This window comes from Diplotaxodon limnothrissa, linkage group LG20 (genome assembly GCF_057381915.1).
Source record: "Diplotaxodon limnothrissa isolate DT_005_m linkage group LG20, D_limnothrissa_male_GT1.1, whole genome shotgun sequence".
NCBI lineage: Eukaryota > Metazoa > Chordata > Actinopteri > Cichliformes > Cichlidae > Diplotaxodon > Diplotaxodon limnothrissa.
In genome coordinates, this window is record NC_140615.1 from 30059388 (window position 1) to 30076791 (window position 17404).

General features: G+C 40.7%; 2 protein-coding genes across 2 annotated transcripts; both read right to left on the reverse strand.

Moving 5' to 3' along the window:
- Positions 1-862: 862 nt before the first annotated feature.
- LOC146611158 (uncharacterized) lies at positions 863-5439 on the reverse strand. The gene is made up of 3 exons (XM_085345245.1): positions 5391-5439; positions 2774-3301; positions 863-1491 (listed from the first exon to the last, which is right to left on the reverse strand). The coding sequence occupies exons 2-3, from the start codon at positions 3296-3298 to the stop codon at positions 1018-1020; spliced, it is 999 nt and encodes a 332-aa protein (XP_085201371.1). The 5' UTR covers positions 3299-3301; positions 5391-5439; the 3' UTR covers positions 863-1017.
- A 6817-nt stretch (positions 5440-12256) lies between these two features.
- On the reverse strand, positions 12257-17391 carry lrif1 (ligand dependent nuclear receptor interacting factor 1). The gene is made up of 3 exons (XM_085345144.1): positions 17111-17391; positions 14553-15999; positions 12257-13219 (listed from the first exon to the last, which is right to left on the reverse strand). Exons 1-3 carry the CDS (start codon positions 17125-17127, stop codon positions 12293-12295), a joined length of 2391 nt encoding a protein of 796 aa, XP_085201270.1. The 5' UTR covers positions 17128-17391; the 3' UTR covers positions 12257-12292.
- Between the last annotated feature and the right edge of the window lie 13 nt (positions 17392-17404).

The following is a 17404-nucleotide window of genomic DNA, read 5'->3' on the forward strand; positions in this document are numbered from 1 at the left end:
CAAAGCCCCATACAGAATGCTTTTAATGCAAACATATTTTCCAATCAGATATACAGCTATAGAAATGAATTTCAAACACAGAAATGAAAACCTTAAACACTAGATGAGTCCATGCTAAACATTTTGAATCATTCAGGGACCAAAGCAGAGAGGTGAGTGTGAGCACAGTCACTATGTCACAATTCAAAGTCCTGACTTTCTTGTTCCACACTGACAGAAGAAATGTCAGGCTCAGAGTGTAAGACCTGCATATGAAAAATAATTTAAGGAGTGAGAAAGCAGAGTAGAAAGGACAACAGTCACACCACAACCATTTCAGCACTAGGTCACCAAATAATAACAATAATAATAATAATAATAACAGCAATAATAATGATTTTTTACAGGTCTTAGTATTAAAAGTCTCATTATGAAACATATGCACAAAGATTAGTCATATTTATTGTTTATGGTTTGGAGCACTTTCAACAAACATAAGACCAACTCATGACCTGTGGAGGTGTTTCAAGGTGATCAGGGAAACTATCATACTAAACAAAAACAAAAGTGTGATTTGGTATGCTTGATTAAAAAAAAAAAAAAAAAAAAAAAAAAATAAGAAAGAAAGACAAAAACAGTCTTAGTTACTGAACCAGGAAAAACACATTATATATTCTGGAAAAAAGAAGTATTTTAATAAAGAACTATTTGGTTCACTTTGTAAATGGGACCAAACTACAGCTTGAAATAATCAAACCATACGCTGCTATGGTTTGAGGTTTTATCAAAAGGAAATGAACTAACACATCAAAAACATCCAAACATTGAAGACCTTGCTATAAACTGCACCTAATGAGAAAAGAACACCACACTAGTACAACATCTGTTTTTGGACGCCTAAATAAAACAAAAAGGATCACCAAACACATAAGCCCATCGACACCACTTTTATTAATGTGCATGTGTTCACAGAAGACAAATGTATAAAAGTCTATTCTAAACATTCAGTACAAAAAGGCTAATAAATGTGAGGTCACTTTAAGAAAGCAGGTTTAGAGCAGCTTCGCTCTGTCTAAGTTTGGCTCTCATTTGAGCGATCTTCTCCTCCTGTGCCAACTCGTTAAAGTCACAGTCCATCTGCAGTGATGTGGAGGCGGCAGCTGCACCCAGGGGCTCCACCCTGCCCCTGCTACTTTGGTCAACTTCCCTGATGTCCATCTGTAGACTACCACCTCTGTCATTGTTCTCACCGGGGCCGTCTGCTTCCTCGGCAGCCAGATCCTCCTCTGGCTCCCTGTGAGGCTGAAAGCAAGCTGCCTTCAGGGGGGCCTCTGAGAGCGGCTCTCCTCTAGAATCTGCAGGACACTGGCTGCCCACTTCACACTCACTCTCAGTGGGTTTTGGCAGAAAGTGAACATCTCTTGTCCTGTGTGCGTCATCCTTCTTGTTTTCTGTATGCATTACTTTACATATGTTGTGCTTTTTCTTGGGCTTGTTGTCGCTTGGCATCGTCTAAAGGATGTACAAAAAAAGTCACAGAATTAGCGTTTAAAGTAGCATTCTAGGACTAAAATACAAATGAACATAAACATAATCCAGAGGCTTCTGGGAGATGCTATTCTGTCATTTAGTTCAGTTTTTTGTGGAATCTCATGAATTCCAAAAAACCCACCAAAAGCATATTATGAAATATACTTTTGGTGAACCCTAAGGCTCAATTGTTTGTCAAATAGGTTGATTACAGGCAGCAGCATGTAGCTTTACATTTGTAGGGGCCTCCTAATACATGCATGTTTATTTGCATCTTGATACTAGAGATAAGCTTGAACTTTATATTCTGTAAATTAATAATAATAACAATTATTATTGGTGGTGATTAGCACTGTCAAAGCAGTGCTAATCACATGGTGTCGAACGTTTATGGATGATCTGAAAACCGTCGACATCGCCTGAGACGAAGATGTAGCAGTTGCTGCAGACCAGCGTCGATAGAGATCATTAGCTGCCCGATGTGACACTTGGTGTAGGAGGAACTAAGTGCTAAGTAAGATTAGCATTGCTGCCTCACAGCAAGATGGTGCCTAGTTGGATTTCACCCCCTGGCCGGGTCTTTCCTGTGTGGAGTTTGCATGTTCTCCCCGGGTACCCCGGCTTCCTCCCACAGCCAAAGACATGTTAGTGGGGTCAGGTTAAATGTAAATTCCCACAGGTGTGAACTGTTGTCTGTCTCTGTGTATTGAACATAAAATTCTCACCAGATGTCGGTTCCTGGCTGAAATCAACCCCTTTCAGCAACTCGATATCACAGCAAGGCACGTAACAGAGATACCGGTCCACTGTGTCCATGTCACACTTTGTCTCTCCAAAGCTAACTTAATCATTTCTACTTCTTACATTTTCTGTTTAATACCGAGTTTGTGGATTTAAATATATCATGTCCCTCTGCTGTTATATTCCTGCGGCGTGCAGCAATATAATTTCTGCATGCGCTGGACTGGTGTTTCTGTTACCTGATGTCAGGTTGGTTTCAGATAAAGGCTGAGACCAATAATCAAGAGTTTACACCGAGTGATCAGGCTAAACCATGTGAAAAGAGAAAAGAATGGAGAGCATTTGTGTGTTTTAGGTTAATAGTAACATAAATATATTCATTATGATTCTTTTCAATGATATATAACTGTGTTGTATTGAATCATTCTCCCTTCTGGAACAGCAACAGACTGCTCTGTGTAAATACGACCTCTGCTAGACTTTTTGTAAACTGGTCGTTTTAGCAGAAAGAAAGTTGTGTTACCTTTTTCCTTTTCTTTGAAGACAAGTGGGACGTTGAAGGAGTGACAGGCTGAGAAGTCATCTGTTTCCCACGCTGACTATGGCTACGACTAGGCATTCTGATGGACAAGTAAACTTGCCCACGGTAGATGACGACAGCATCTCGACCGGTTCGCGGGGCAGAGTCCGAAGGGAATTGAGAGGTTTGACATAGAGGTGCCTTGGGAACGGTGCCCTTCAGCACCTCGTGAGCTGCACGGTTCGAGGAAACAAAAGACATTCGAAAAGGACCCCTTGAAGCGCGCAACTCTTTCCCCAGCACGGAGGTCATGTTATCTATTGCACTTCCTGTGTGTCTCTGGCCTTTCTTCCGTATAACTGCTGGAGAAATCCATATGCCTTCTGGAGAGTCTGCAAGATTCCTGGAGGCATTCAGTAGAGGGAGGCCCATTCTTCTGAGTACAGACTTTGGCAAGGTCAACAAAGGGATGTTTTTCACCTCAGCCTCCGCAGGGATGTAGATTTCCAAACTGCTGAGGAGATCCATGATCTGTGTACACAAATCATTTAATCAATAAGCAATCGTTTAATAAAGTGACACATAAAAAAAATAGAAGAATCAGATGATGAAAACAGTCACAGACTGAAGAAAAAGCTCCACCTCAGCTTCCAGCAGTACACAATCGGGGAATTGACAAAACATGACTTTGTTGTTGGTGGAGAAACCCTTGTTGTAAGCACAGCTGACAGATGTTTCCTATAGTTGGCCATCAAGGTTGCACACATCACAGGGGGGGATTCTGGACAACTCTTCTTTATAGAAACTCTAAAGGTTTCTTTCTCAGGCTTCAACTCGTCTCACAGATTTTTATAGAATTGAGGTCTGGAGTCTGGGTAGGACAGCCGGGGACCTTAATATGCTTCTTTAGCCACTCCTTTGTTGCCTTGGCAGCATGTTTTGGGTCATATCAGAAGAATCATCCACAGTGTCTAGGCAACCACATGCGATAAACAAGCACTCCAAGAGCACAAACCTCAACCAAAGCCCTTTTCCATTAGTACCTACTTGGATTGACTGCTTGTCCATTAAAATCTAGTACCATCTGATGTGGATGGTCATTATCATAGCAACGCGTCCCAGCGTCCCCTTGATGTAATTGAGATGCAACACGAATGCTTAGGTCAAAGAATAAGAATAAGAATATGCCAGCTGCTCATCTGTGGCTCTTTGTCAGTCCCAAAAAACAGCCCAGAGTGAACCAGTAAATTACCCTATATAATTTTCACCATGTACCAATCACAATGTGTGCAGTACAGTAGAAGTACAGTGTGTCCATCTCTGTGCTCGAGTATGGGGATGGTGTTCCCCAAAGAGCTTGATTTTGGTTTCATGCAACTTCAGCAGTTTTCCTCAGGCCTCCTGTGAATCATTAAGATGTTCACTGTCAAAGTTCAGACAGGCCTATACATGTTCTTGATTACGGGGACCTTGTGGGTGTTTCAATCCGTTATTGCATAGTGGATTACCAGGTATGTTTTTGTTAACTGTGGCTCCAGCTTCCTTCAGGTGATTGACAAGCTTCTTGCTCATGGTCTCGTAGCCCAGTCCAGCCTTGTACCAGTCTACAATCTTATCCACGAGGTCCTTTGGTGTTTCCCACGGTGGTGGAGATGTAGGAATGAAAGACACTGATTCTGTGGAATCTTGTTATGTGTGCTTAATGCACAAAACAAGTTGAGAACAGAAGGATCTAATTCATTTGGTTGTATTCTGGCTTTGTTACAGGGGCTCAAGTACTCATCTGACTTAATGACCTGCAAATAAATTCCAACTTTTATGTAATGTGCGTGTGTTTCATTTTAATAGAGAGAGAGAGAATATCAATGAAACTACCATAAAAATTTGAGACTGTTCTTTTTTTGGTAAGTGAACAAACAAATTCAGCAGAAGAGCAAATAATTATTCCCCCACTGTAACGTTAACATGGGAAATTCTTCTGCATTGAGTACTTTAACACTTTTTCTTAAACTAAAATGTTACAAAACTACTTTTGAACTTTCAAAGCTTAAAAGTGAAACTTTGGCATTACTACTTATGTGAAACTGCTTACACATATAAATGATGCGAATAGTTGCTTGCCCAACGTCTTACCGACATCTAAGCGTTAATTGGACTTCCTTTCCCAGCGTACCCACAGTTTCTCTCTGGCCCATGCTGATGATACCAGATGTATACTTCCTGGCAAAGGACTTGAACAGCCATGTTTATAAAAAAAAAAAAAAAGGTCCCGGTGTGAAAAATCTAACATGACGTTCGCTGAAACGCACACCGAGATAAAAACTCGCCCGTGAAAGAGACCGAGCCCGGTGTTCCTGTTACACAGACACCATTTTGTTAGAGAACAGCAAGAAAGGCTTTGTAACCAAGGACAAGTCTTAGACCGCTAATTAGCACATTTGTTTCCAAAAAGCTCGTCAACACCTGGGTGTCGTACCTCAGCTCACGTTCGAGAGGGACAAGAAACCAACTCAAACCTCAAAACGCGGAGGCGGATTTTCACAGTGCCGAAGATCGTCGTTCACGTTAAACACACACATAACATACTAGTAACACGCAAGTCAAACGCAGTAACACATACCTTAGCAAAGCAGCCCTTTTTCCCAAGACCCCGATATGCTCTTGTTTCACTTTGCCACAGGCGAACGGACTTCCGGGCCGAATTTCAGAATAAAACATTCATTTAGCCTAACAGCGATTTTAAGTGAAACTGTAAAAAAAAAAAACCAATAATGATAATAATAATATTAATAATAAAAAAAAATGCTGCGTTAAAAATGCGTACTTGACATAAAAATGATATGTGCTGGGAAAAAAAGGGAAGGTTTCGGAGGGTGTGTTGAGAAGTCCAGGAAGTATTTCAGGAATCGTGTGTTGCTTGCACCTTTATGGGTGAGTGACGTCGGTGATGACGTCTGAAGCCTCGCTAGTTCAGAAAGTGAGTGTTGGTGTGATTTCTGGACATACATAAAGTGGAACGGATCCGTGGGTGGAGGTGCATATATTTTAGCCTAACATAAGCCTACTGTGGGGTACTTGTGCACTTCTGCCTCTTCAGTACCACGTGAAAGGGTTTTCTCCAAAGCCAAAGAGGTTATTGCCAAAAGGGGAAACCAGGCTAAGGAGAGCCACGAGTGCAAAATGAATTTAATTAATTAATTAAATAATGAAATAACGCATGCACACATTTGCACACAACCAGAGATAACTGCTAACAAAGAAACCAACAGACCCAATTTTCAATCAATCCAAACACAGAAATGTTTGCACACACATATGATTATGTGCAGAGGTCCACCCTAGAAACCAGCCTCAGATCTCCACACATGTACACATGAATGCACATACTTCTGTACACATCTGGATTGGTAAACTGATTACCAATCCAAAATTCCTAAAAATCCAAGCACAGAAATGTTTGTGCACAAATGTGATTGTCCACAGAGATCAACCAATTCAGCCAACCTTAGATCTCAAAGCAGGAACACGGGAATGCACAAAGATTTCCACACATACAGAGATAGAAACGGCTAAAGAAACCACCGGAACAAAATTCCAAGCAATCCAAACACGGAAATGTTTCCACATGTTTCCTGATCATGCGTGGCCCATTCGGTGTGCCTGCATTGAGCTTGATCCAACCTTAAATCTCAGGATTGCAGGATTAAATGAATCCACATACATTTGCACACATACAGAGATAAACTCTTCCAAAGATACCGAATCCCAAGAAATAAAAAAACCCAGAAATGTTTGCACACACATAAAAAGAAAAGAAAAATAAAGAAAGAAATGGCAAATGTGAAATGATCTCACACTCACCCATTCAATTCAATTCAATTTTATTTATATAGCGCCAAATCACAACTACAGTCGCCTCAAGGCGCTTTATATTGTATAGTAGATCGTACAATAATAGATACAGAGAAAAAACCAACAATCATATGACCCCCTATGAGCAAGCACTTTGGTGACAGTGGGAAGGAAAAACTCCCTTTTAACAGGAAGAAACCTCCAGCAGAACCGGGCTCAGGGAGGGGCGGGGCCATCTGCTGCAACCGGTTGGGGTGAGAGAAGGAAAACAGGATAAAGACATGCTGTGGAAGAGAGACAGAGATTAATAACAAGTACAATTCAATTTACGGAGGGAGGTGCTTTTGCTGTGATGTGTATTGTAACAGTTTGTCAATAAAAAGCCGACGAGGGAAGCTGCTCTTTGAAGGATTTGGGCTACAGACAGGTGAGGAGCGTGAGCTCCAAGAGCTGGTTCTGACCCAAACTTCCCTCGTTAAGGAGTGAAAAGACCGGTTGAAGATGTTCTGTCTTGTTTTCTGTTCTTCATGAGGAATAAGTCTCTAAACTAGCGGGGCATGTGGAAACACAGACCCAACAATGCACATCATCGGCATACATCCCCTTGAATGTCCAGTCAATAACCAGACCATTATTCTTCTCAGAGTTTTGGTATATCCCATACGCCCTGCCATAGGGTTACAATGAGCTGCCTGGAAAATTATTTTCCAGCTGCTTTTTGGCACCACCAACTTGTTGTGTCATGACTCATTCAATACAATCTGTCTCTAACCATCACAGAAAGAGGGTCGGTCAGCGCTACGTCTGAGCACACCATTTGATCATCAGTTTCCATCCCTCGGTCAAAGGCTGCGCGTAGAGCGTCATCACAAGACTGCTCTAGTGGGAAATCTCAGATGGAGTGAATTACTGGAGCAGGCAGAGCCTGTGTATGTCCCTGGGCATACACCTAAGCGTCACCTACTCTGCCTCCAACAATATCCTGGGTTGAACGAAGGGAATGGTGGACCAGAGTCAGCGTGCAGCCTGAGTCCACATTATCTGTCCCGCCTCCATACACGGGACTCTCGACTGACGTGTCCTAGTTGTTCACATCTCCAGCACTCCAGCCCCAATGCTTGTGTGGCTCGCAGTGAGTGGAGTGCATTGTCCATAGCCACTGTGCAATGACTCAGACCCAGAGCTGCCTCCCTAGAGTTGGGACTGGCTGACTTGCCACTGCTGGTTTTGACCGACTCATTGATTCTCTTAGCTGCACTGACAGGTGGTTCTCCGACCGCTTCACCACGGCATGCGGATCGGCTGGTCGGTGGCAGCAGACCCACTCTGCTGTGTCTACTGGGAGCCCATCCATGAATTGCTCAAGGCCAATTAGGTCCACCAGCCAAACCTCTCCTTTATGTGAGTGCCTGGCGTTGCTCGGCCGCTGGGTCATGCACCTGCCTTGCGTAGGTGAAGGGCCGATTCTATGACCCCACCAGCTACCTTGTGCAGTGGTCCTCCAGTGTGAGTCCCAGTTGGTCAAGTATCAACCAAGGGACATCTTTAAAGCAGACCCTGTCAGGACTCTTCCAGACACTAAACCAAGGCACAATGTACATTTCAATTCCTTTAATTTTAAATATGTTTATATTGTCTATCCTGTAAAATAGTCAGATGTCTATTCATATTAATGTACAGAATTCACCTGCTTGCTGCTACTACTGCACATTCACCCAATGTATATACTATATATATATATATATATATATATATATATATATAATGTTCTTCCTCTACACGCCCCCCCCCCCCAATTTTTTTGCACATGTCGAGGAGCGTGTCAGGCTACATTTCGCGTGTGTTATACTTGTATAACTATGCATGTGACAAATAAAGAACCTTGTACCTTGAACCTGTTAGGATTAAAATGATTAAATAAAGAAGTTTTTTTTTTATGATTTTCACATACACATCACATGTGCTCATTATGGGCTGGTGCTGCATGTTTTTGAAGGTCAGAAACTTCATTCAGTGCTATGACTGAATTGAAATATTGAGACTGATGTAGAGCGCAGAGGGTCTTTTTGTAGCATGTATACACATCACACCACATAAAAGTCAGGCTATTTTGTGGACCAAGGAACTCTGAACAAAATGTCCAGAAATTAAATAATAAATAGAATCAGAATTAATTATCAAGGCAGGGAGGTGTTTTTCTGTCTCTGTTTAAATGCATGTACATCCTTCCTTCAATTACAGTGCATTTAATGGTAATAAAAAGCAGATAATGAATTATGACACTGTGTTCATTTGCAAAAAGAAATCACTGTACACACTGTGATCCACACACAATTGAACTGTAATTAATGTATGTTACAGATAACAGACAAGAAAACAGCAAGAAGGCAAGTTTTAAATAAATGTTCATTTAGTGGAAATGGAATTAAATAAATCATGAATACATATTTTAATCAAAAACATGAAGAAACCTAAAACTGATGGTCACATGTTTCCAACAGAAGTCAGAGATGTCTGCTTCACTGCGTCCAATTCAGAACAACTATGTTTCATACCATTTGTAAATATCCACTTTGTAAAGACAAAGCTTACACTGTCTGTCATGATTCAGTACATGTTAGGCTGTGTTTGGAAAACAAATGAAAACATTATAAGTAATGTTTAGGATGCAGCTTACAAGCTGAAGTGGAACAGAGTGATTTAATCTATTATTCAAAAGTGAAGAATTAAGGTTTACAAACGAAAAAGTGCATCACTGAGCAGATACATGCTATTGTATTGTTCTACACAGCACAAGGTAAACCATAGCAAACTTAACTATAAAACATATAACCCTGTTTACAAAAATATTGTGATTCAGTTTAAAAATGTAAATTAAATAATACAGTATTCAATTAAAACCTTTGTGTAACTATAAATAGCAGAAAGACAACGATTCAAATATTGAAACAGTTTTGTAAGAAAATAAATATTCATTTAAAATGTTTAATTAATGACAGCAACAGTTTCCCATTGTGTTGCATAACCACTTTTTTAAACAACCCCTTTATTTCACCTTCATTTTAGGTTGGAAATACTGCCCCCATCACATGACCTGAAGAAGCCTCAGAGGTGAAACATCTTCACAAACCTAATGGAGTCCAGTTATCTCCTTGTATGTAAAGAGACACTTACTGGCAGGAACTGATGGAAAAACCAGGAATTTAGTAAAACTGCTGATTCAATCTGCGATAAGTCTGGAAACCATTACATGAAACCTTTCTGCACATCATTCATCAATAATGAATAACATAGACTCATTAATGCATTAATGAGATATGTAAATTACTACACCATTATAGGTTGCTAGCTTTTTATCTGTGCGTACTAACAATCGTCATGGAGCTCTGTAAATAAAGAATAGAGCAGCCATTAAAAACAAAGAAGAAAAAGAATTATAAGAACTAGATCAGTTATCTCTTTGGTTACCTTTTTAAAAAAACATAATTTCTCAGTTTTAGCATTTGATGTAAACTTTAAAATAATCTTATCAATAAAAAGTTATAGTTTATGACCTGTTTTTGAACTTCCATAACAGTTTTTGGAAACAGAGTTTGTTTTCAGTTTAATGGTTGTCAGAAAAAAACAAGAAACCTGACCAGTAAGAAACATGTAAGCTGTAAGTGTGTTGGAAAAGACATAAACTGGGTGCCACTTTAGCTCAGTGGGTAAGCAGAGGAATGAATGGGTGAAAAAGACAAGTTGTTTGAGTATGCTATATAAGAACCAGTCCATTTACCATTCACCGTGCAGGTGACCACATGACAAGAGTGAAGCAGCTGGCTTTGACTCTGACATCTGGTGTCTCTCTCTTATTCTGGTGTCTGTTTCTTTTGTTCTCTATCCATAGCTTGTGACCATGGGTGAGGGTACAGACACGGATCAACTGATAAACAAACTAGTACACATTAGTGATGTGACGTTCTGTATCGAGGCTTCGAAGCGTGTGTCGAGTAATGGAGGGGGCGTTTCCGCGAAGCGCGTATCGAGGCTTGCTTCATTTATGGGAGGAGCTGAAAATGATGACGTCCGAAGCCTCGCTGCCCGGCTGTACCACGTGACTGGTTCAGGAAGCGGTTCGAACTTTGCCGCAAATAATCATTTTCCATACTGCCAGCATAAATATACACAGTATACTGCCATCACTACAATATAGATGTTTTACACACTCCTTTTGTTGTTGACATTTACAGGCTGTGTGCAAAATGCCACACTCTTCAAATTCATGCCAACTAATATTTTTACGTCCAGTAGGTGTCCTCCTAGAGCAAATGAAGCTTCAAGAAGCTTCGCGTTGGGGTGAACCAATTGGATGAAAAGCTTCAGTGCTTCATGAGGCTTCATCTGCCCATCACTAGTACACATCACTGCAGATCCTGTCCTAGTTTGTCTATCAGTCTCCTGCTCCCCTCTCTCAGGGAAAAATTTCCCTGAGATACTTGATACCACTTAGGGCAGGGGTGTAGAACTCCAGGCCTCCAGCACCAGTGTCCTGCAGGTTTTAGATAGCACCCTGGGTCAACACACCTGAATCAAATGATAAGTTCATTACCAGGCTTCTGGAAAACTTCCAAGACATGTTGAGGAGGTCATTAAGCAATTTAAATCAGCTGTGTTGGATCAAGGACACATCTAAAACCTGCAGGACGCTGGCCCTTGAGGCCTGGAGTTCGACACCTGTGACTTAGAGTAACAATTCATCCAGCAGAACACCATATCTTCAGATTTGGAAATTCTAGTTCTTCTTAATACGGCTTGAATTTTGTCTGTGAATCGCTCCAGTGGGAGCTGGAGGAAACTGCCTGATGGAGTCAACAGAAAGCAAAGAGGAGATCCTTAGGCCACCAAGATGGAAGACGTCCACCTTAGTGGCCCTAGCACCTGCCAGTTAAGCAACTTTCTTTTTTTAAAATTTCTTTTATTTATAAGCTTTATTTTCATTTTTAAATTGGAAAACAGACAATCAAAACAAACAAAGCGAACAAACAAACAAAAAAGCAATTTTCAATTAAGACTTAATTCCATTAACCCTGCAACACCTCCTGAGAACCGAGGAACCAAATATCTTTTTTTGTAATGTCCTGCATTTCTGGAGCTAAAAGTATCACCCAAACTGGTGTGATATCAATGGAAAGGTTGGTGTGACTTATTATGGTAGCCCAAATAAGTCAAAAGATATAGAGCAAAAACAAATGTCCATTAATGAGGGCATAAATGAATAGGCTGGTTCTCAGGAGGATATACATACATTTTTGTGAGTTTTTGAAATTTCCACATAAATGTGATCCTCTGCCTCTCAAAAAAGCAAACAAAATGCAAAATGTAGCAAATATGATACAAATGAAAACTGCTAAAAGCAAATTAATATTTTTCCTGAAGGTATTTCATGGTTCAGGATTTAAAGGGTAAAGTTTCATGTTTGTAAATACTCTGTGTGTAATGATATCACATTATAGCCTATTGGACAAGTAAAAACCCAGCATTGATGTATATGTGTGGTGGGCTCCATGGAACATAAACTCACTTTGAGTCTCAGAAAGTGAATGTGCACGAGGAGGTGCCATTTTTGAGTCCATTAATCAATGAACTTTATAAGGACACGTGTGTGCTAGAAATACTGGACATTTTCAATCAGCTCACTTTTCTCTTCATTAGTTGCAACGCTGCCTCTTTCTCTGTCAGGTAATCTTTGAGTCTTTTGATCCGTTCCTGTCTTTTTAGTTCATCACAGTCCGTGGACGTTGTTGACAAAATGTTACTATAGCCCACATGGGCGACATAGTTCTGCTTGTTTGTGACTTTTCCACAGCTCATCATTCCATCTTTTCGAGGAACCTTTGCTCTTCCCCCTTTTTTACTCACCTGCTCTGCTGTAAAGTCCCACTTGTCTAGCTCCTCTAGCCTTGCCCTGGACTTGACTGCAGGATCCAGAGTAGTGGGCATGCAACATGGACACACAGTGCGTTTCCTGGTCCGTCCTATTCTCCTTGTGTTTCTGCTGAGATCCAACCAAGTCTGAGTCTGAAGATGAGCATCTGCATACTGTGATTGTGAGATACTGCCTTCATTTGTGGTAGGGACATCCTCACCACCTGGTTCCAAACAATCTGTCTCTTGCTTACTTTTACAGTCACATGATGCCCTGTTGTGTGAACTTTGACCTGAAAAGAACTTCTGTTTCCAAGGAAAAGGAGGAGGTTTCTGGTCCAGTTTGACATGAGAACATTTGAGAGCTCCAACACCTGTGTCAGGTGATGGTGGTAATTCCTTTCCAGTTTGTACTTTTACTCTCGGGATATCAGTATGACCACTGTTCATATTGGTTTCTTGTGAACTGCCACCTTCATATCGAAAAACATCTACCACTGGTTCCTCATTATCCTCCACTGACTTAATGGAGTCTATGTGCAGCGAATTTACAGGGACAGACTCAACTGATGGTTCATCAACCCTCTGAAGGCAAAGTTTAAGTTCAGCTGTTATCCCGAATATCTGCCTCAGCAGGTGGTCAGACAATTTGCGAGGCTTTGGTGCCACTGACTCAGGATTTGTAGAGCCCTGCAAATAGGGAAATGTAAAATAAAAATACCATTATCACACATTAAGCAAATGATCCAAGTACATTTAGTAGCTGTTTATGGTAACTTTTACTAAGCGGTCCAAAGAGAGGTCACTGCAAGTGAAGGAGGCCATCATTATTAAAGAGATGGCTAAAACTCTAGTGGTCGAATCAACAATCTGATACATTCTTAAAAGAAGCAATGTACTAGCAACACCAAAGGTCTGAAAGACAACAGAAGACAACTAAAACAAATTCTTTCCATGACTGAGAAAAAACCCACTCACAACATGCAACACTGTTGGCTAGCAATGTCACCTCACAGGAAGAGATGACCTGAGGTTCCTGGTTTATGCTGCGGCCTTTGTGTGCTGTGTGCATGTTCCTTCCTCCCACCGTCCACAGACATGCATGTCAGGTTAATTGTTCGTTTTAGTTGTTGATTCTAAACTACCCATGAATGTGAGGTAGGTAGAGTGCTTGGAGTGTAAAAAAAAAAATAAATAAATAAAGCAATGCATTTAATGCATGGTTAAAAATGTGGCTTGTACTCTAAAGTCAAAATTGCTCTTAAAGAGGTTGGGATGTCATTGTCAAGGTCTACAAGATCTTCAGAGGGTTTACAACAAGGTGCCACTGGTTACTTTTAAGAAGAGAAAGTCCAGAGTATATTTAGAAAACATCTGAAAAGAACCTGCTTAGGAAGATGCCACCTGTCAAACATGGTGGAGGCAATGCTAAAGCTAAAGTATGGTTGCCAGTGCTACCAGGTCATAGTATTTGCTGATCATGTGCCTGCTCAGAGACATAATGGGATGAATCTGAGCTGCACAGGGCTGTACACTCTGCTCAGATTCAGCCAAATGCTGTGAAGCTTAATAGGTAGCACGTTCCAGTGTAAACAAGTTAATGTAATACTGAAAGCTGAAAGTCTGCACTTTAATCACATGTTAATGAAAACTGACTACGGTGCTGTACAGAGACAAAATAAAAAATAAAAAAAGGAAAATAAATCCACGTTTTTCTATCATCCACGCTTCAGAAAATAAATACTCATTTTGTACATCACACAAGAAAACCGACAAGGTTAAGAGGTTGAACTTCCAAACGAACACTGGTGTGATCAGAAATACTCACCAGACAGAAAACAATACAAAAAACAATTACAAACAAACTTGAATTATCCTTCAAAAAACATAGACCAAACCACAGATCTGTAATGATTAGCTGCAGACCTACGTGAAATGTTATATTATCTAGTCTACAATCACACCTTAAAAGCATTTTTATTAAAACACTAACAAGTCCCAGAAGCATCAGAACTAGCCTTACCTCAGTTATCTGACTGTCGCTCTCTGTTTCACAGCTGCTGCTGGCCTCTGTTGGACTTTCTGTTTTTGCATCAAGCTCTACGTCTTGCAACTGCTGGGCAGAGGTGCTGTGAAGCACGTCTGAGCCACAAACACACGTTTCATTTCTATCTGACGTGTCCTGGCCGGCTTTTGCTCCTCTCAAAGCCATGTTTGAAGTTGTGCAGCGTGGTGAGCAGGACTCTGACTTGGGTGGACTATATGATACAAATATGACATTGTCTTCATCCAGATGAGAGACCGCAGGCACGTTAACTGCTTGTTGAGGTGACTCATCATCGTCACATAGATCAATCACCTCATCTGACTCCCTTTGCGTTCTAACATCTCGACTTGTTACAGCTGACTGAAGAAACTGTTGTAAAGAAGAAGATGGTGGAAGAATGCTTTTGCTGAGTTCAGACGCTTTAGTTGTTGTTGTGGTCTTAGATAGCGGGGTGCACCGTTTAGCTACAAAGAACACCTTGCCATTGCACATGACCAAAGCATTTTCTTGCCCTTGTGCACCATTGTCCTGACTCAGCTGAGAGGCTGTTTTTCTGAAGGTGCTGAGCTGTGTGGAAGAATTTTCTCTCTGTGCGATTGCTTGAAGAATCTCTGAAGTTACAGACGGACAGTTAAGAGGTTTTATATTTGGACCTGATGAACAATCCACTTCTTCTATCACCCAGCGTGTGGGGCTGTCGGGCCTTTGTGAAACCTTTGGAATCAGTTTTAACTGTTGTGTTCTTTGCTTTGGGTGAAATCCATAAGAAGTCAGTGTTGATGCATTGGAAAACATTCGGACTGAGTGTGGAGCGGTGTCCGTTGGCAGAGTCCCGCCTTGATTTATAGTGGTGACAGGAGTAACATACACTACACTGGGTAATGCTGACCCCGAGGAGGAGCTGGCAGAAGAAGTAAAAATCTGTTTCTGGATAGCTGCAGGGAGTCTGCATGCTGGAACGGTCTGGACTTGTGCATTGGGGGGAATCTGAAGATACTGTCCTCTCGGGAGTGCAGGAGATTTCACAGTAACTGGGAGCGGATTAAGAAGTTTTACTGGCATTCCAGATTTTTCTTTAAAAGTTGCCACTGACGGAACTTCAGCCATTAAATTACCAGTCTGCTGCTGCAGCGACTGGTTGTTGACTGAATGTACACGGTTGGACAAGACATTCATAACTGAAACCTGCTTCCTGATTATTTGCTGAGAGACAGAAGAACTCAAAGCTGTATCTGTGACCATGTTCACAGGTGCTGAGTTGATATTTATGGTAACAGCTTCCTGGGAAATTGGGTCCCTTTTAGTGTTACTTGTCTGTGGTTGGAAAAACTGTCTGTTCACCATTTGGACAGGAATCAGTTTCATGATGTTCTTTCCATCAGCTCCAATTGCAGGCATTGCCTGGTAGAAGACACCTCGGCCACTGAGAGAACAGAAGGAAGAACGGAATTAACACAAATATAAATATATGAATTTTATACAGTTATGACTTTATTATGTTGAACTCTAACACCTCCAAACAGTACAGATCTAAACCTTTACCAGAGTGGCAGAGAGTCCACTTATCTGATTTCCTTTGTTGAATTTGTGATAGTTGCCTGCATTTCTAAGCCAATATTAGTTTTATTACTCGCTCTTGTTGCTCAGAGTGGATGGAAGGCTTTAAGCAGGCACTCGGGAGCATACGTAGGTGTCACATGCATTTAAGAAGAAATTCATCCCCACTCTTTTACAAAGAAGTTATTCCACCAGCATAATTAGAGGCAACGGAGTATCTGATGCTGTATTTTTTTTTTCTATTGGAAAAATAAAATGAGGTACGTCATTATTGTACTATTTTTACTGTTTTCCCAAAATTCTTAATTTTTGCTTTACTCCTAATAACTGGGAAGAGCTGTTTTACTGCAATGGGAGATCAATTATATTTCTTTTAATAATCAAGGGGTAACACTTTATAACATGACCCGCGAATAAGGCGCAAGTACCCAGTACTTAGGTGTCATTTGCAGGTAACAAGTTATTGTATGTCATTTTATTATTGTTTCCTGTACAAAACGTGTTACACGGAAATACAGGATACTTGCGGTCTAACAATGTAATTATTTTATAGTTTCCTGCAAAAACCTGACTCGGTACACGAAACTGCATGTAAGTACAGGGTACTTGTGCCTTATTCGCGGTTACCATCAAGGGTACATTACAACTGACAAGGTGTGCAGTACACAAAGGTACAAATATTTAAATACTGTTTCAAACAAGTTAATAAGAACTTTAAAACTTTAATGTGGGACTATATGAATGACAGACCGATCTCATATTTTGTAAGATTAGCTCATTGCAATTAATAATAATGATTAGAATATTTATACTTAGTATTAATAGATGGGATTAGATACTAAATATAACAGCAAACTGAGCCAGCCTATGATTTCTTATTCGGACCCATCATTAGTGTTGTCATGACTCCCGTTATGTTTAAAAGCACAAATCATCAATAAGGGACTGGGAGGCATTGAGCCATCAAACCGCAGTACCTGTAAATCGTATCCATCTGTCCCCTGGTGAAAAGACGAACGCTGGAATGTAATTTTTAGCTGCCGTAACGAAAAATGACTAAATTAAATACATAATTATTGGTGTGAGCTCCGTTTACACGATAGCTATAAGTTACTGGTAACGTCCAAACACCATCGTAGCCTCAGCGCTTGAAAGCTAGCCTTGGTCCAAATGTGTAATCGCCGCTATTAACCTCCGAATACTCTCGTTTAATTGCCATTAAAAAATGTTTTGACTGCACATTTTTCTCCCTGGTGCCTTTCATCAATGGA